This window comes from Melampsora larici-populina (assembly GCF_000204055.1).
Source record: "Melampsora larici-populina 98AG31 unplaced genomic scaffold MELLAscaffold_1, whole genome shotgun sequence".
Lineage (NCBI taxonomy): Eukaryota > Fungi > Basidiomycota > Pucciniomycetes > Pucciniales > Melampsoraceae > Melampsora > Melampsora laricis-populina.
In genome coordinates, this window is record NW_006768765.1 from 2749231 (window position 1) to 2761993 (window position 12763).

At 44.8% G+C, this 12763-nt stretch overlaps 1 protein-coding gene across 1 annotated transcript; it reads left to right on the forward strand.

The window, feature by feature from the left end:
- Nucleotides 1-1457: 1457 nt before the first annotated feature.
- On the forward strand, nt 1458-4497 carry MELLADRAFT_73862 (uncharacterized protein; the record flags this gene model as incomplete). The annotated part of the gene is made up of 7 exons (XM_007403671.1): nt 1458-1829; nt 2098-2194; nt 2269-2621; nt 2881-3042; nt 3142-3672; nt 3732-3926; nt 3983-4497. 6 exons carry the CDS (start codon nt 2143-2145, stop codon nt 4121-4123), a joined length of 1434 nt encoding a protein of 477 aa, XP_007403733.1.
- Between the last annotated feature and the right edge of the window lie 8266 nt (nt 4498-12763).

Genomic DNA, 12763 nt, shown 5'->3' on the forward strand with positions numbered 1-12763 from the left:
TGAGACCTTAATTCAAGAGCTGAAGAACGAAACTCCGCAACAGAAGAGTCCTACACGGAAAGAAGCCTCAAAACAGGAAACCTTGTGCTCAGGAGCTTTGAGGGACGACCATCAAAGTTACATCCAAAATGGGATGGACCTTTTATTGTTAGAACTTGTTACCCCAACGGTACGTACAGTCTGATGACTGCGAATGGACATATCCTGAAAGCTAACATCAACGGATCACGACTTAAATTGTTCAAAGGAAAATCCGCCGACTTCTTCTACGCCTCTCGCGAACTCCACAAACGCGACGAACTTGCCAGAAGAGAGTAACGTACACAGCGACCCCGAAGAAGAAGAGATGTTGGCAAGAAAAGAAGAGCATCTTGTCGACTTAGCAATAAAACTACATGACAAGTTATACGAAGAAGAAGCGAATAAAGATTTCAGAAAATTTTCCGCAAGGGCTTTAGGCGCCTTGTACTATTACATAAAGAATTCATTAGACGTAGTAAAAGATGAACTCGACCACGGGGAGAGCAATAAAAAAAACTAGGAAGTTTTCGGTCTTAAAGAGGGGGTGATGTGATATCCCGATATCCCTGTTCCCTATTGTTCCACTTCTCTTTCCCTCACGCTTTTGTCAGCGTGCTTTTCTTACTCATCTTGTGTGCTTTCAGAATGTAACCTGACTTTTCATCTCGGACGAATCCAGACCGGATTTGTCCTCCACCTTTGTAAAACCGGATCCTGTCATCCCGGATCCGGACATCCTTTCCATATCTCGATGTTCATCAGATCCAACCAGTTGTACCAAATCCTGATTACCTAATTTGTAACTCACCGAGATGGACGCCTATAAAGGGCGCCCATCCCTGGCTTGTGGAATGAATCCCCAAGCAGCTTCTCAGTAGATTCACCGAACAGCATCCCTATTGAAAATAACACGTGCCAAACGGACTTTTCAAAATCTGACTTTTGAAAGTCAAATTTCGACTTAAGTACCTTAAAAAAAGTCGTACCAAACGTGCCCTCAGGCTCTCTCTGCTGATGCAAGTTCAGATGTCCCAAATGATCAAACTTGTTGGATCCACATGAGCTCGCCACAGTCCACCCTTTTGCAATGTCCAGGTGAGCATGGCACATGGAGACTTGTGCGCCGATTGGCAAGCTACAAACTCGTCATACCTCATCGGCATCGTACATAATAATCTTCTAGAAACAAGATCCCAAGATCAAGAAAAGTTTTTCAAACTTGATTGCCGGATGATGACGAGGAATGGGTTTTTAGGGTTTTCTAGGCAGGGTACAATTAGTTTCGGTTTGTTCGAGTTTAATTTAGGTGTTTTTGTGAGGGTTTAAGTCGACTTAAACCCCAACCCCAACCCGAAATTGGTGAATTCACACTCGGTCCGGCGCCTTAACAGGCCTAACTCAAGTCTTGCCGCTTTTTCCCTTCAAAACCGGTATACTTGAATAAGAGTAAAGTTGTTCACTTTGTAAAATTTAGTTTTTGATTTGAGTTTTTGAGTCATCGACTTTTCTCAATTTGGTCAGCAGTCCTTCCTGGGTACTTCGATCTCATCCTTAACCTTTCCCCCTTCTGATCAGTCTCGATCACTTCCTAGTCCTCAGCCTTTTCTTTCTTCCTTTCCATATTCGATCTCTATATTTCTCTTTATACTACCTCTCTCTCTGTGTGTGTTTTCTTTGGGTCTTTGGTCTAATTCAATTCTCATCCTCACACTCTCTCATTCCATCTTCTTCCTCCTTATCTCGACCCTTGGTTTCGTTATTTGATTTCGTTGCTATCGTCTTGGTTTCCTCATTCACTCTTCGATCAGGTCTGTGCCCTTCTCTCAACTTCCCTTCCTTTCGCCAATATCCTTACCTGACTCTCTCGCTCGTATTGTGGTTTGGCGGTCTTGCTCGCATTCTGCGAATCGCTCTGTGCGTACTTTTGGGGATTCTTTGTCTTCGATCACGCTTGATGTTACACCACTGACGCCAACCTGACCTACACGTCTTACTCCCGATCACTCGCCTTCACCGCTCGTTCCCTTTTTGACGATAACACAACCTTATCTGATTGCCACACGTTTCTCACGACAGACTTTCACTCGTCTGCACCTACTTCATCTAAAGGCACTTCACATTATGTCCGACCAAGCTCAGCAACCTTCGGCTGGAGCCGGGAACGCTGCCGCAGGTAAGTCTTGTTCGATCGATAGTTTACAACTTCAGCATTGATATCTCGCGACTAATCTATTGCCCGATTTGCAGCCTACGGTGCTCCCGCTGGCTCTCAGGGTTATGAAGCGTACGCTCAACAGTATGCTGCTTACGCCCAACAACAGCAACAAGCTCAGGCTCAACAAGCTCAGCAACAAGCGCAAGGTCAGCCCGCGCCGTCCAATTTCCCCGTTGGCTCGTCGGCCTCCTCTACTGGTCCTCAAGGTGCTTATGGCAACAATAACGCGGTAGTACCTACCACAGGCGCCCCGGGCGCTCAGCCGTCTAACTCGTACACCGGGCACCCCGAGGCAAAGCGTGCCCACTTATACGTTGGTAACTTGAGTCCTAGAGTGACCGAGTATATGCTTCAGGAGATCTTCTCCGTTGCCGGCTCTGTCCAAGTCAGTCATCTTCCATCCCTCTTTCTCTTGGACTGTCATTGAATCTTTCATGCGTTATCTCTATCTTGTGCGGGCTCGCCCATTCGCACCTTTCTATCTTTCGTCTCAATTCTCCTCAACTTCATCCTTGGTTTCATAACTTTATCTTCATCTCGCGGTGTAATTCCCACGCGTTTCAAATTCTTCTTTCATCACTGGCTCCCATCACATCAAATCGTACACTTTCGTCCTATTCTCGTCTTTGATTGATGTCCCTAAGGGCGTGAAAATTATTCCCGATCGCAATTTTCAACATGGCGGTCTCAATTATGGTTTTGTTGAATATTATGAGATGCGATCAGCTGAAACAGCTTTGCAAACTCTAGGAGGACGTAAAATCTTTGACAATGAGATTCGTGTCAATTGGGCTTATCAAAACTCGGTACGTAACCAACTCGCATCTCATCTCCGCTCCCTTACCTAACCCCACATCTTGACCTTGCGTATTAACTTCATCCATCACGAAATCTGTGTATATCAGCAGCAGAACGCTGTTAAGGAAGATCTCTCGGGTCACTTTCACGTCTTTGTCGGGGATTTGTCGCCCGAGGTCAATGATGACGTCTTGGCGAAGGCCTTTGCAGCGTTCGGCTCTTTATCAGATGCTCGCGTGATGTGGGACATGAACAGCGGAAAGTCTCGTGGATACGGTTTCCTCGCGTTCCGCGACAAGACTGACGCTGAGCAAGCTATTGCTACGATGAACGGTGAATGGCTCGGCTCTCGTGCTATTCGGGTCAACTGGGCCAATCAGAAGAACCAGGGTATGCCTGGAGCTCCTGGGTCTGCCATGGGTGGAGGTAACATGGGCGGAATGAATGGTGGTATGAATCGCGCTGGTGGTGGTGGTGGCGGCGGCGGTTTTGGGGCCAACAGCTATGAAGCAGTTGTCCAGCAGGCTCCGGCGTACAACTCCACCGTGTACACTGGTAACTTGGTACCATACTGTACTCAAGCCGATCTTATTCCCTTATTCCAAGGATTTGGTTACATCGTTGAGATCCGAATGCAGGTCAGTTACCAATGATTATCTTCAAAGACGTCTAGTTTCCTGAATCCCTTTCTTCACAGGCGGACCGAGGCTTTGCCTTTGTCAAGCTGGATACCCACGAAAACGCTGCTATGGCCATTGTGAACTTGACAGGCACGCCAGTCCATGGGCGACCGCTCAAATGCTCATGGGGCAAAGACAGAGCATCGGCCGACCCGAATTCAGCTACAAACCCTGCAATGGCCATGGCCCCAGTTGCTGGAATGTATGGAATGGTGGGCCCGTTCCTCGCTATAAGATTTAGCTATCTGACTGACACTCTTGCTTTCAGCCCCAAATGTATGGAATGCCACAGCCCGGTTATGGCCAATATCCAGGGTATCCTCAATACGGTGCCCCTCAAGCTTACGGCCAACCTGGTTATCCAGTTGCTCAGTCGAGTGGTGCCGAAGGCGCTCAAGCCCAACCATAAATTCAATTCAAAACTTCCTCTGGTGGCTCCTAGATGATGTCCGAATTACGAACACAAGAATTGATCTTCGCCTCGTCTTCTGAATCTTACACAGCGGACGGGCTATGACCCAAAAATAAAAGCCTCAGCTGCGAGTATTTTTTCACTTGTACGATCTCGCGGTGCTTCAGCAGCTCTATTGTAATTGCTTTCATCAATGCTCGATCTGGTATATATTTGGGAATGATGTTTGATTTCAAAAAATGCAAAGACGATGCTCACGCAGGCCTAGTATATAGCTACCTGTATCCTTTCCTGCAAATCCTATCCACTTTCGCGCAGGATTCCATCACAAGAGTTGATCAGTTCGGTGCAAACGTACCATTTGTCCGAGTCTCTAGTTTGGAATGAACATGCGAGCCAAGAGTCAAGTGACTGGGATGTATATCATCCATGGCGGTTTGAGTATGACCCAATTTTCACGAAGAACTCTTTTCACGCCGAAAAACGGCATCATGAGCTCTTATTTGGTACGCAGTCCAAGCGGAGCGCAGAAGGTATCAATCGAAAGCAGATATATTGCTCTTTAAATACGTCTGTTACGTACCTTTCAGAAATAGTCATAATGGATTGACCATTGGAAGGTACAGGTGAGCCGCACCCAAACAGCATTGCTTATACTTAAATGGACTTGGTAAGAAGCACGTGGGTCAAAGCGTTGACGCCGACAATGAGCTCAATATGACATCCACAGACTGCTTGCCATCGTTGCCCAAGTAGAGCTTTCGACTGAGTCCAGTTTCAGGATGAGGAAATACATCATTATGAATATCTATCCTCTTCACTTCTATGACCAAAACAACAGACTTTCATAAGGGGAAGCTTCGAGGCTACCGAGAATCTTGATATTTGCCAAATTGACACTATTCTCACGGTGCTCTAACTTCGCATATCGCGCTCTATCGCGCTGCTAAACATGCAATCGAGTGCTTGCCTCCAACCTTGTGTCCATAAACACGTCCGCGAGGAAGATTAAATTGCTCTTGGTTTTGAAACCAAACCTCTGATGCGCCGCACCTGCACCAGCGGGTACGAGGCCAACCTTTTGCCAAAATCTGGCGTATTGGTGCAACAACTCCCGGAAACCTTTCGAGGTTCGAGTTTCCAAAGGTAACAACAGTACACAACCCGATCATACGAACAAAGGATGTCAGAACTAGATGCCATTAGTGAAGCGAGTGGAAGGTATTGCTCTCACATGGTATGCCACCCTTCCGGATTTCTAACGACAAGAAGTCGGGGCTGAACCCACATCGCCTCCCTCGATCGAACCTCTTAGAATCATGACCATTCCGATGCAGTTCTATATTGTGAGTCGACAACAGTAGTCAGTTGCTCCACTTCAAACGACGGTTTCCTATCCTGACCTCAGAAATAGATGTACAGGTATTTGGAGGACAGCCAAGTGCATGTCACGCCACAATGCTTGCGATTGACGCGCAAGAAATGGATTTCATCTTTGATACGTTATATAAAAAGGGATTACGTCTCCGAATTCCCCTCAAACCAGCATTGAAAAGCCCTGCGGATGTCCGCCCACGCTTGATTGGGATGATGAACGAAGCTCTCGATAAATTGGAATTAGTTGCGTTGAACTTTCATTTCTGTTTACCTATGGTGACATGTTGTCAAATCTGATGCCTGCTTTCTAATCTGTCAACGTAGTCCAGGGTCCCAGTTGATCATTTTCGGGCTCCTTCAATGAGCGTGATTCTCATAAGTCTACTGGTGGGATTGATTTATTACGTCCACTTCAACTCGATGGAAAGCCTTCCAATCGCATTAGTTTTCATGAAAACAGGGATGCTCGAGAAAATAGTACGCGTATCGGCACTCTACGTCGTTCCAGTCTGCCATGTGACCGAGGCGATATTCATGCTCCGCCCCAAGCTGCGAAGATACAGAGTCGGATTGAAGAATTGTTCATATTGGTATGCAAGCTGCTGCTTGGCAGGTTATTTTGCAATATCTCAGTTCGATCAGCTAGTGAAAGAGAAGCTCCAAAGCAAGACTGAAAAACCTCATCATGAATAGGGCTCGCTTTCGGTTTCAAAGGCAGGCTGATCTCGCACAGAATCCCCATGCAACAGGTCCATCAACCACATGCTGCCTGAATAGGCCTGAATGAAACATGGTTCGCCAGGCTGGACCACAAAAAATGAAAACATAGGGCATGTGATTCTTTTGTTGAACCAATATGTAAAGATTACGTCTACCTTTTGTGTACACGTCTGAATTGAATCCCACAAGGCTCGAAGCTCTTGTGGAAACTCCAGTGAAGTCTTGGACCCAGATCTCATCCAAGGCTTTCGATCCAAGGTGCAAGCCTTGGAAGTGCAGACATACTGCAAAGCCACTGCACCGTAAACTTGATTTCCTTTGAAGTGAGTAGGATTATAACAATGGGATGTGGTGGAGCGCATGCAGTAAGTAACTTGCAAAAATACGGGGTCAAATCTTCCTACGATTTTAATGCGGGATGTATCAAAGCTTCAAGGATCTGGAGTATGTACTTTGGACTTCAACTACTCAGCATCATGACAACTGAGATGGTATGGAGTTATTGATAACAAATGTGTCAGAGAAGGTTTTGGAAGGTTGAAATTGGTATAATCACCTGATCAAATGACCAGCATCTACACATGCAGAAAACATATATTCTACATATATAACTTTAGACTTGTATAAGAATGAATGAGAAGGATGTAAAATATGTTTGGTTTAATCCTACAAGAGATCATCTATCAATGGAAGTGATTGATGGATTATTATTGTCTTCTATCTTGGGGAAATTGGAGCACAAGCCCTGGAATAGGTGAGAGTTGTGACTCTGAGAAAATGGTATTTTCCTGTTAAGGAGCACTGAAACTGCCACTTCACGTCCTTGTTCCTTTATAAGGCAAAACTAGGGATTGGACGCCCAGCCGCCGCACTACTGTTATCTTAATACTGGTCTTGACTCACTACAACTTGTGACTGTGCAATCAGGCAATGCAAATAGCTTATCAATTGTCATGTGATAAGAGAGAATCACATCATTATTCATAGTGATCTTTTTTACATTATCCGCGCCTGTGCCTAATGTTACACATTAACATCCATTTTGCATTGTCCAAGGCAGTGCATCATATGATACACAAATCAATGTGTACCTCGGAATTGTGTTGGTCTGCAGCTCAAATACAAGAATTGTCTTGAGGAGATGTCTGATTGCAAATGATCAAAACCTGAAGATGAGAAGACCTGTGCTTTTACATCTTCTTTGCTGAGGCAACCCAAGTGGCTGGTGATCTGGATGCACTCCCGCGTCCATTGGTAGCAGTTTTTGTCATGATACCAGTACCATCTATATCTCCTGGATGGGCACACTTTCCTTTTCCCTCTTGGTTGTCAGCGTTGTCTGCCATTAGACCTACAAACCCATTGACCAGCTGTAGACATGAGTGTCAGTTCCCAACACACTTGTCCAATTGGTTGACAATTTTGGGTACATACCTTCTATTTATTTGAGATTTGCCCCCATTTCAGTGCTGTCCACGGCAACTGTCCTAATTTTGGGAGTGAGGCAACATCAATCCTAGTAACTTAGCTAACTGAAGGCTTGGGTAAAGATTGCTCATGATATGTAGGCTTGTTTATAGATTTGAAACTCTTAAATCATCTCTTCTCTTATTCCCTTGATATCTGGTCACCTTTATGATAATATATGGTGTTGAACTTCAAAATGCAAACCAAAAAAGTTGATTTGATATTATGCAACTTGTTGTGTACCATAAACAGACCTAAAACTCCATGCTCAGATATTTGAGTGACAATCAATTTTTTTCATTTGGGGTTCATCAAAACTGTACAGTCTATATATATTTCTCTTTTGGCATCACATAGTTTTGATTCAGCACATTTTGATTTTGATGTGAATTTGAATTTTGATGGATATTTGGAGCAACTCTGGCTCGCAGCGCTACGTAGCGCTGAAAGCCTTGATATCGGATGCGCAGCGGAGAATAACACCGCCAAAGCTCGGTAACTTTAGCGTAAGCGGAGGAAAAAATATCGGGCGAAAAAGTAGCCAAAAGCGTACTTATTTTGCGCAGAGCTTCGCAGCGTTTCAGGCAAAAAAAAAGCGCAAATTTGATTTCAAAGTAAAAGTTAAAAAAAAGCTCAAAGAGTGATAAAAGGAGTATAACGAGTGTCAAGAAAATATAACAAACTTGATGTAATGAGTGTAGTGAAGAAAGAAGTTGAGAGAATAAAGAGAAGTAAAATAAAACATAAGAAATTAAAATTGGGATTGTCTGGTTTTTTTTTGGATAGCTTTCTTGGCGTAATCAATTATCTTGCCAATTTCAGCAAAGTCACCAGTTAAAGGGATACCTTCTAGCATCCACAGCTGACCATTGACTAGCATCTCGATCATTCGAGGATCCAAACCACCTCGGTCATCTGTACAAACTCGCCCGGCCACTGAGAATGATCGCTCTGGGGCAGAGGAAGCCGCGGGAGTCGCCAGGTAGTTCCGCGCCAATGTGGATAACACTGGGTATTTACCTGCGTTGGCCTGTAAAGTAATGGTGATCAGTAGGGCGCAACAACAAAAGCGAAATACAGAATTTGAAAGACTCACCTTCCACCAGTCCAAAGCATACTGTGGATTGTTGACATCAGGAGAAACCATTGGATCGATACCTTGAAGGTATCGGTCCAACTCGTTAAGATTGCTTGATGAGGTCACCTTATCGTAAAAATGGAGAAAGTTGGGTCCAGAAGTATCAACCTGGGAACTAGGAGGAGAGGTAGTCACAGGAGCTGGCTGATTTCGAATCTCAGCCGCCTCGCGCTCCGAAGTAAAAGCCGATTCCAGAAGTGATTCGGCGCGATCATGAATACGAGAGCCCTCTCCAAAGGCATGAGAGAAGAATCGAACACGAAGGCCAGGATGGAATACGGCGGCGAGAATAAGGGTATCACACTCGAGAGCTTCATCTAAGTACATTTTAATCTTTCCGATCATCACATCCACCATTGGTTGAAGGGGATCATTTTCGTGCATCTTGTCCCACCGATCCTCCATTGACGACTTGAGCTGGACGTATTTGACGAGTAGCATGCATCCTGTAGGGTGATCACCTTCCATCTCTCGCGTCAAGATCTTGTAAGGCTACAGATGTTAGGGGTGAAAGGGAAGCAAAGAATGATTAGAACTGAAATAGAACCTCAAAAAACTATTGACAAACTACTTACCGTGAGGATATCGAGCATATCTCTCATTGCTTGCCAATCAGCCACCGAGAAAATGACTTCCTCGAAGTATCCATGCTTCTTGCCATCTTTTCGTGGACGACTTTTCTTCTTTGAATGGACTATAGCCAAATCTTCTTTCATAACCGTATCAATCAACTGAAAGAGACATGCAATGTTAGCTTTTAAATCAAATATCAATAGACATATTGAAGACTTGCTTCGCGCGCTTCCCACATTCGCTCCCATCTTTTGGCACGGATACCCCAACGGATGCCATGACCAGATAAAAGAGCCTTCAGCTGAGGTAATTCGTCCAGTTTTCGTTGGCGATTGGCTCTGGCACGGCGCCGATTAAAGTCTGCACGGTGTCCGCTTGATCGTGTGAGTTTCTTGTTTACATTATCCATCTAAGAATTCACACAGCAATAAAATCAACAAAGAATAAAGAATAAAGAATAAATTATATAAACAAAAAAAAACACTAACATCTTTGCATAGCGCTTTCATGTAAGTATCACCAAGCAAGTAAGCTGTCTTGCGTCGTCGATAAATCTCGGGTTCATCTTCTTGCTCCAAATCATCTTCTTGTTGATCGGATTCGGAGTTAGAATCAGAGTCGCTGCTGTGATTACTGTCAATTTCATCATCATGGTGAGTATCAGAATCGTCTTCTTCTAAATCAATTTCTTTGTCTTCATTAGAATCTTCCTGTTGATCTTCTGACGACTCGTGATCTTCATCGATCACAGCCAATACTTCAACCTGTGGAAATCTACCCAAAGCGCTATGTCGAATGCGCCTGGGTTTCATTCCAAGAGCGTCAATTCCAGCTTTCACGATGAGACCCATCTTGTGACAAAAACAACGGATCGACATCGTTTTCGGTTTCCAACCGAAGTGATGACCTGACTTCAAGCCCTCCTCGTAGAGCTGGCGTTGCATCTCGCGGGCTAAGGTAAGATTATTGCTACCTGAATCAGAAACACCTGCAAGCATGTGATATCAGAAAGCATGTTAGTTCTTTTGAATCAACGACAAAAGAAAGGGAAAAAGCTAAAAAGTGAAAAAGTAAAGAAGGAAAAAAGCTTATCTTTTTGTACAAATCGTTCTTTTTCAGGATGGTCACCAAAGGCTCAGCAAGCAAGTGCCCCTTGTGATGCCAGGCGACAAGCTTCAAGCTCAAATGGCGAACAACGTAAGTCCAATCCTTCTTGATGTAAGACACCGAAGCCCCGATGAATCCGTGAAGGTTGCCTTTTACGGTCCATACATCTTGTACTAAGCAAAACTTGCTATCCAAATTCTAAGAATAGGTAGAGAAATGGAATAGAATGGAAAAGGGAAAAAAATTAATGAAATCAAAGAAATGAAATGAAATAAAGAAATCGAATAATAGAAATGAAGAAAGAGCACATCACTTACCTTAAGCTCTTGGTCAATGACCAAGTCGCGAAGTGAAAGATACAATCTTTTTGCTTCGTCAGCGGACCACTTACGGCCAAACAAACGCGCGTCCGGTTTAAGCCAATACATGATGGACTTAAGCATCGGATCCTCAATGCGTTTGAAAGGCAGACCTTGAGCTACTTGCCATACTACCATGGCTTGATTGAGAGTTCAGTTTGAAAATTTAGGTGCGGCGGTGACAAACAAAGCAAGTTGTGACTGGTTCTGTTGCTGAACTTGTTGAACTCGTAGTTCAGATTCGGTTGGCGGAAGTTTCGCACCGGCCGCGATGGCTTGATTACGACGCGGACACCCAGCTCCTGACTTGCCAGCCTGGCGGTGACCGTCTCGATGCGTCTTGAGGTTGGAGCGCGAGCTCCCACTGATTCGAACTATCTTTCGGCACCAGAGACATGGGTACGATAAACCCGGTTGATCTGGTGGCTGGAGGCAAACAATATCTTAGATATCATGTGATCAAAAAAATACTAAGATAGTTAATATGAGAGACTTACATCTTGCTCTCCGTGGGTAGGTCTTCCAAAGTAGAGATATGGACTATCATAGACTTCAGCAGCTTGGTTACGTTTTCTCTTTCGGATGCGCATGTTGTCGTCGTCTGAGTCCTGTGCTAAGTCTACCGGAATCGGAGCCAAAGGTGCCTAAGTGATAACACTAGTTAGTCAAATACAAACCCAATATATACTATTGCCACTAATTGATTACTTACAACATCACTTTGCTGACCTCCTGAAGCAACCTGATTGGTTGCTTCTATATCGCCAATTCCATCCGATACAGAGGAAGAGCGGTCTCTATTGAAGAACCCTGCACCTGGAGCCTGCGAATAAAACAATCAAAAATAACAACAACGTTAGAAAAAAAGATATAACAGACAATGTAAGATGAAATTATGCTTACTGTAGATGATACAAGTGATACACGCGACGTAGTGTTCGATCGGCCACGGAATGGTTGACGAATCGATTGATCGCCAGGTAACGATGCAGAACGCTCTCGTCGTCGGTGGACGTGAGCATCTCTCACGTCCCTGGCAGGATGAGGGTCAAATAGACCACGTCGAGAATCAGATGAAGGCGTGATCATGCCGGGTATTCGTCTAGCAGGGGTAACTATACGTGATGAGCGTCGAGGGGCAGGCGGCTCATGGTCAGTCTCATAACCGTTGGACACAAATTGATCAAGGGTAGGTTGGGTTTTAGACATGGTTGAATTTGAGCGATGATTCGTTGAGCGATGATTCGGTAGATTCAGTAGAGTGATTTGGTAGAGGTATATAGAAGGTAGGAGTTATGGAAAGAAACAATAATTGTCAATAACTTCGTTGGGGAAATGGAGAGAAGAGGGAGGGATGTACTGACCTTAATACCCAAGAACAAGCGCTCGGACCAGGCTTCAAGAGCCTGGATCTGATAGTTGGCGTTGTCGATTTGTTTCGATATCTGATAGTCGGCGTTGTTGATTTCGAAGATCATGGCGAGAGTTAAAGACGGAGCGGGAAGTGAACCGGATAAGTGAATTGGTGGTTTTGGAATCCAAAACCACCAGGATAGATGATTGATGGCTTGATCTTGACGATATGATTGTTAATTGGTGTGAGAATTGGTGGCTTGAGGAAATCGAAGTGAGGAAGAGGGAGGTGGACATCTACTGTACAGATTTGTACAGTAGCGTAGCATTGGGTGGAGGGTAAAATATCTGTATAGCAAAATGCGTAACCCCAAAATCATTAGGGCCCAAATGATAGCGCGGGGCGAAGCGCCCCGGATCCGTGGGCCCCGGGTAGCGAAGCCGTGGCGCCGAGCGCTGCGCCACGCAGCGCTCCGCGCTCCTGCCTGCGCTGCAAGCCAGAGTTGTTTGGAGCCATTTTTTGATTTGAATATCTGATGAATT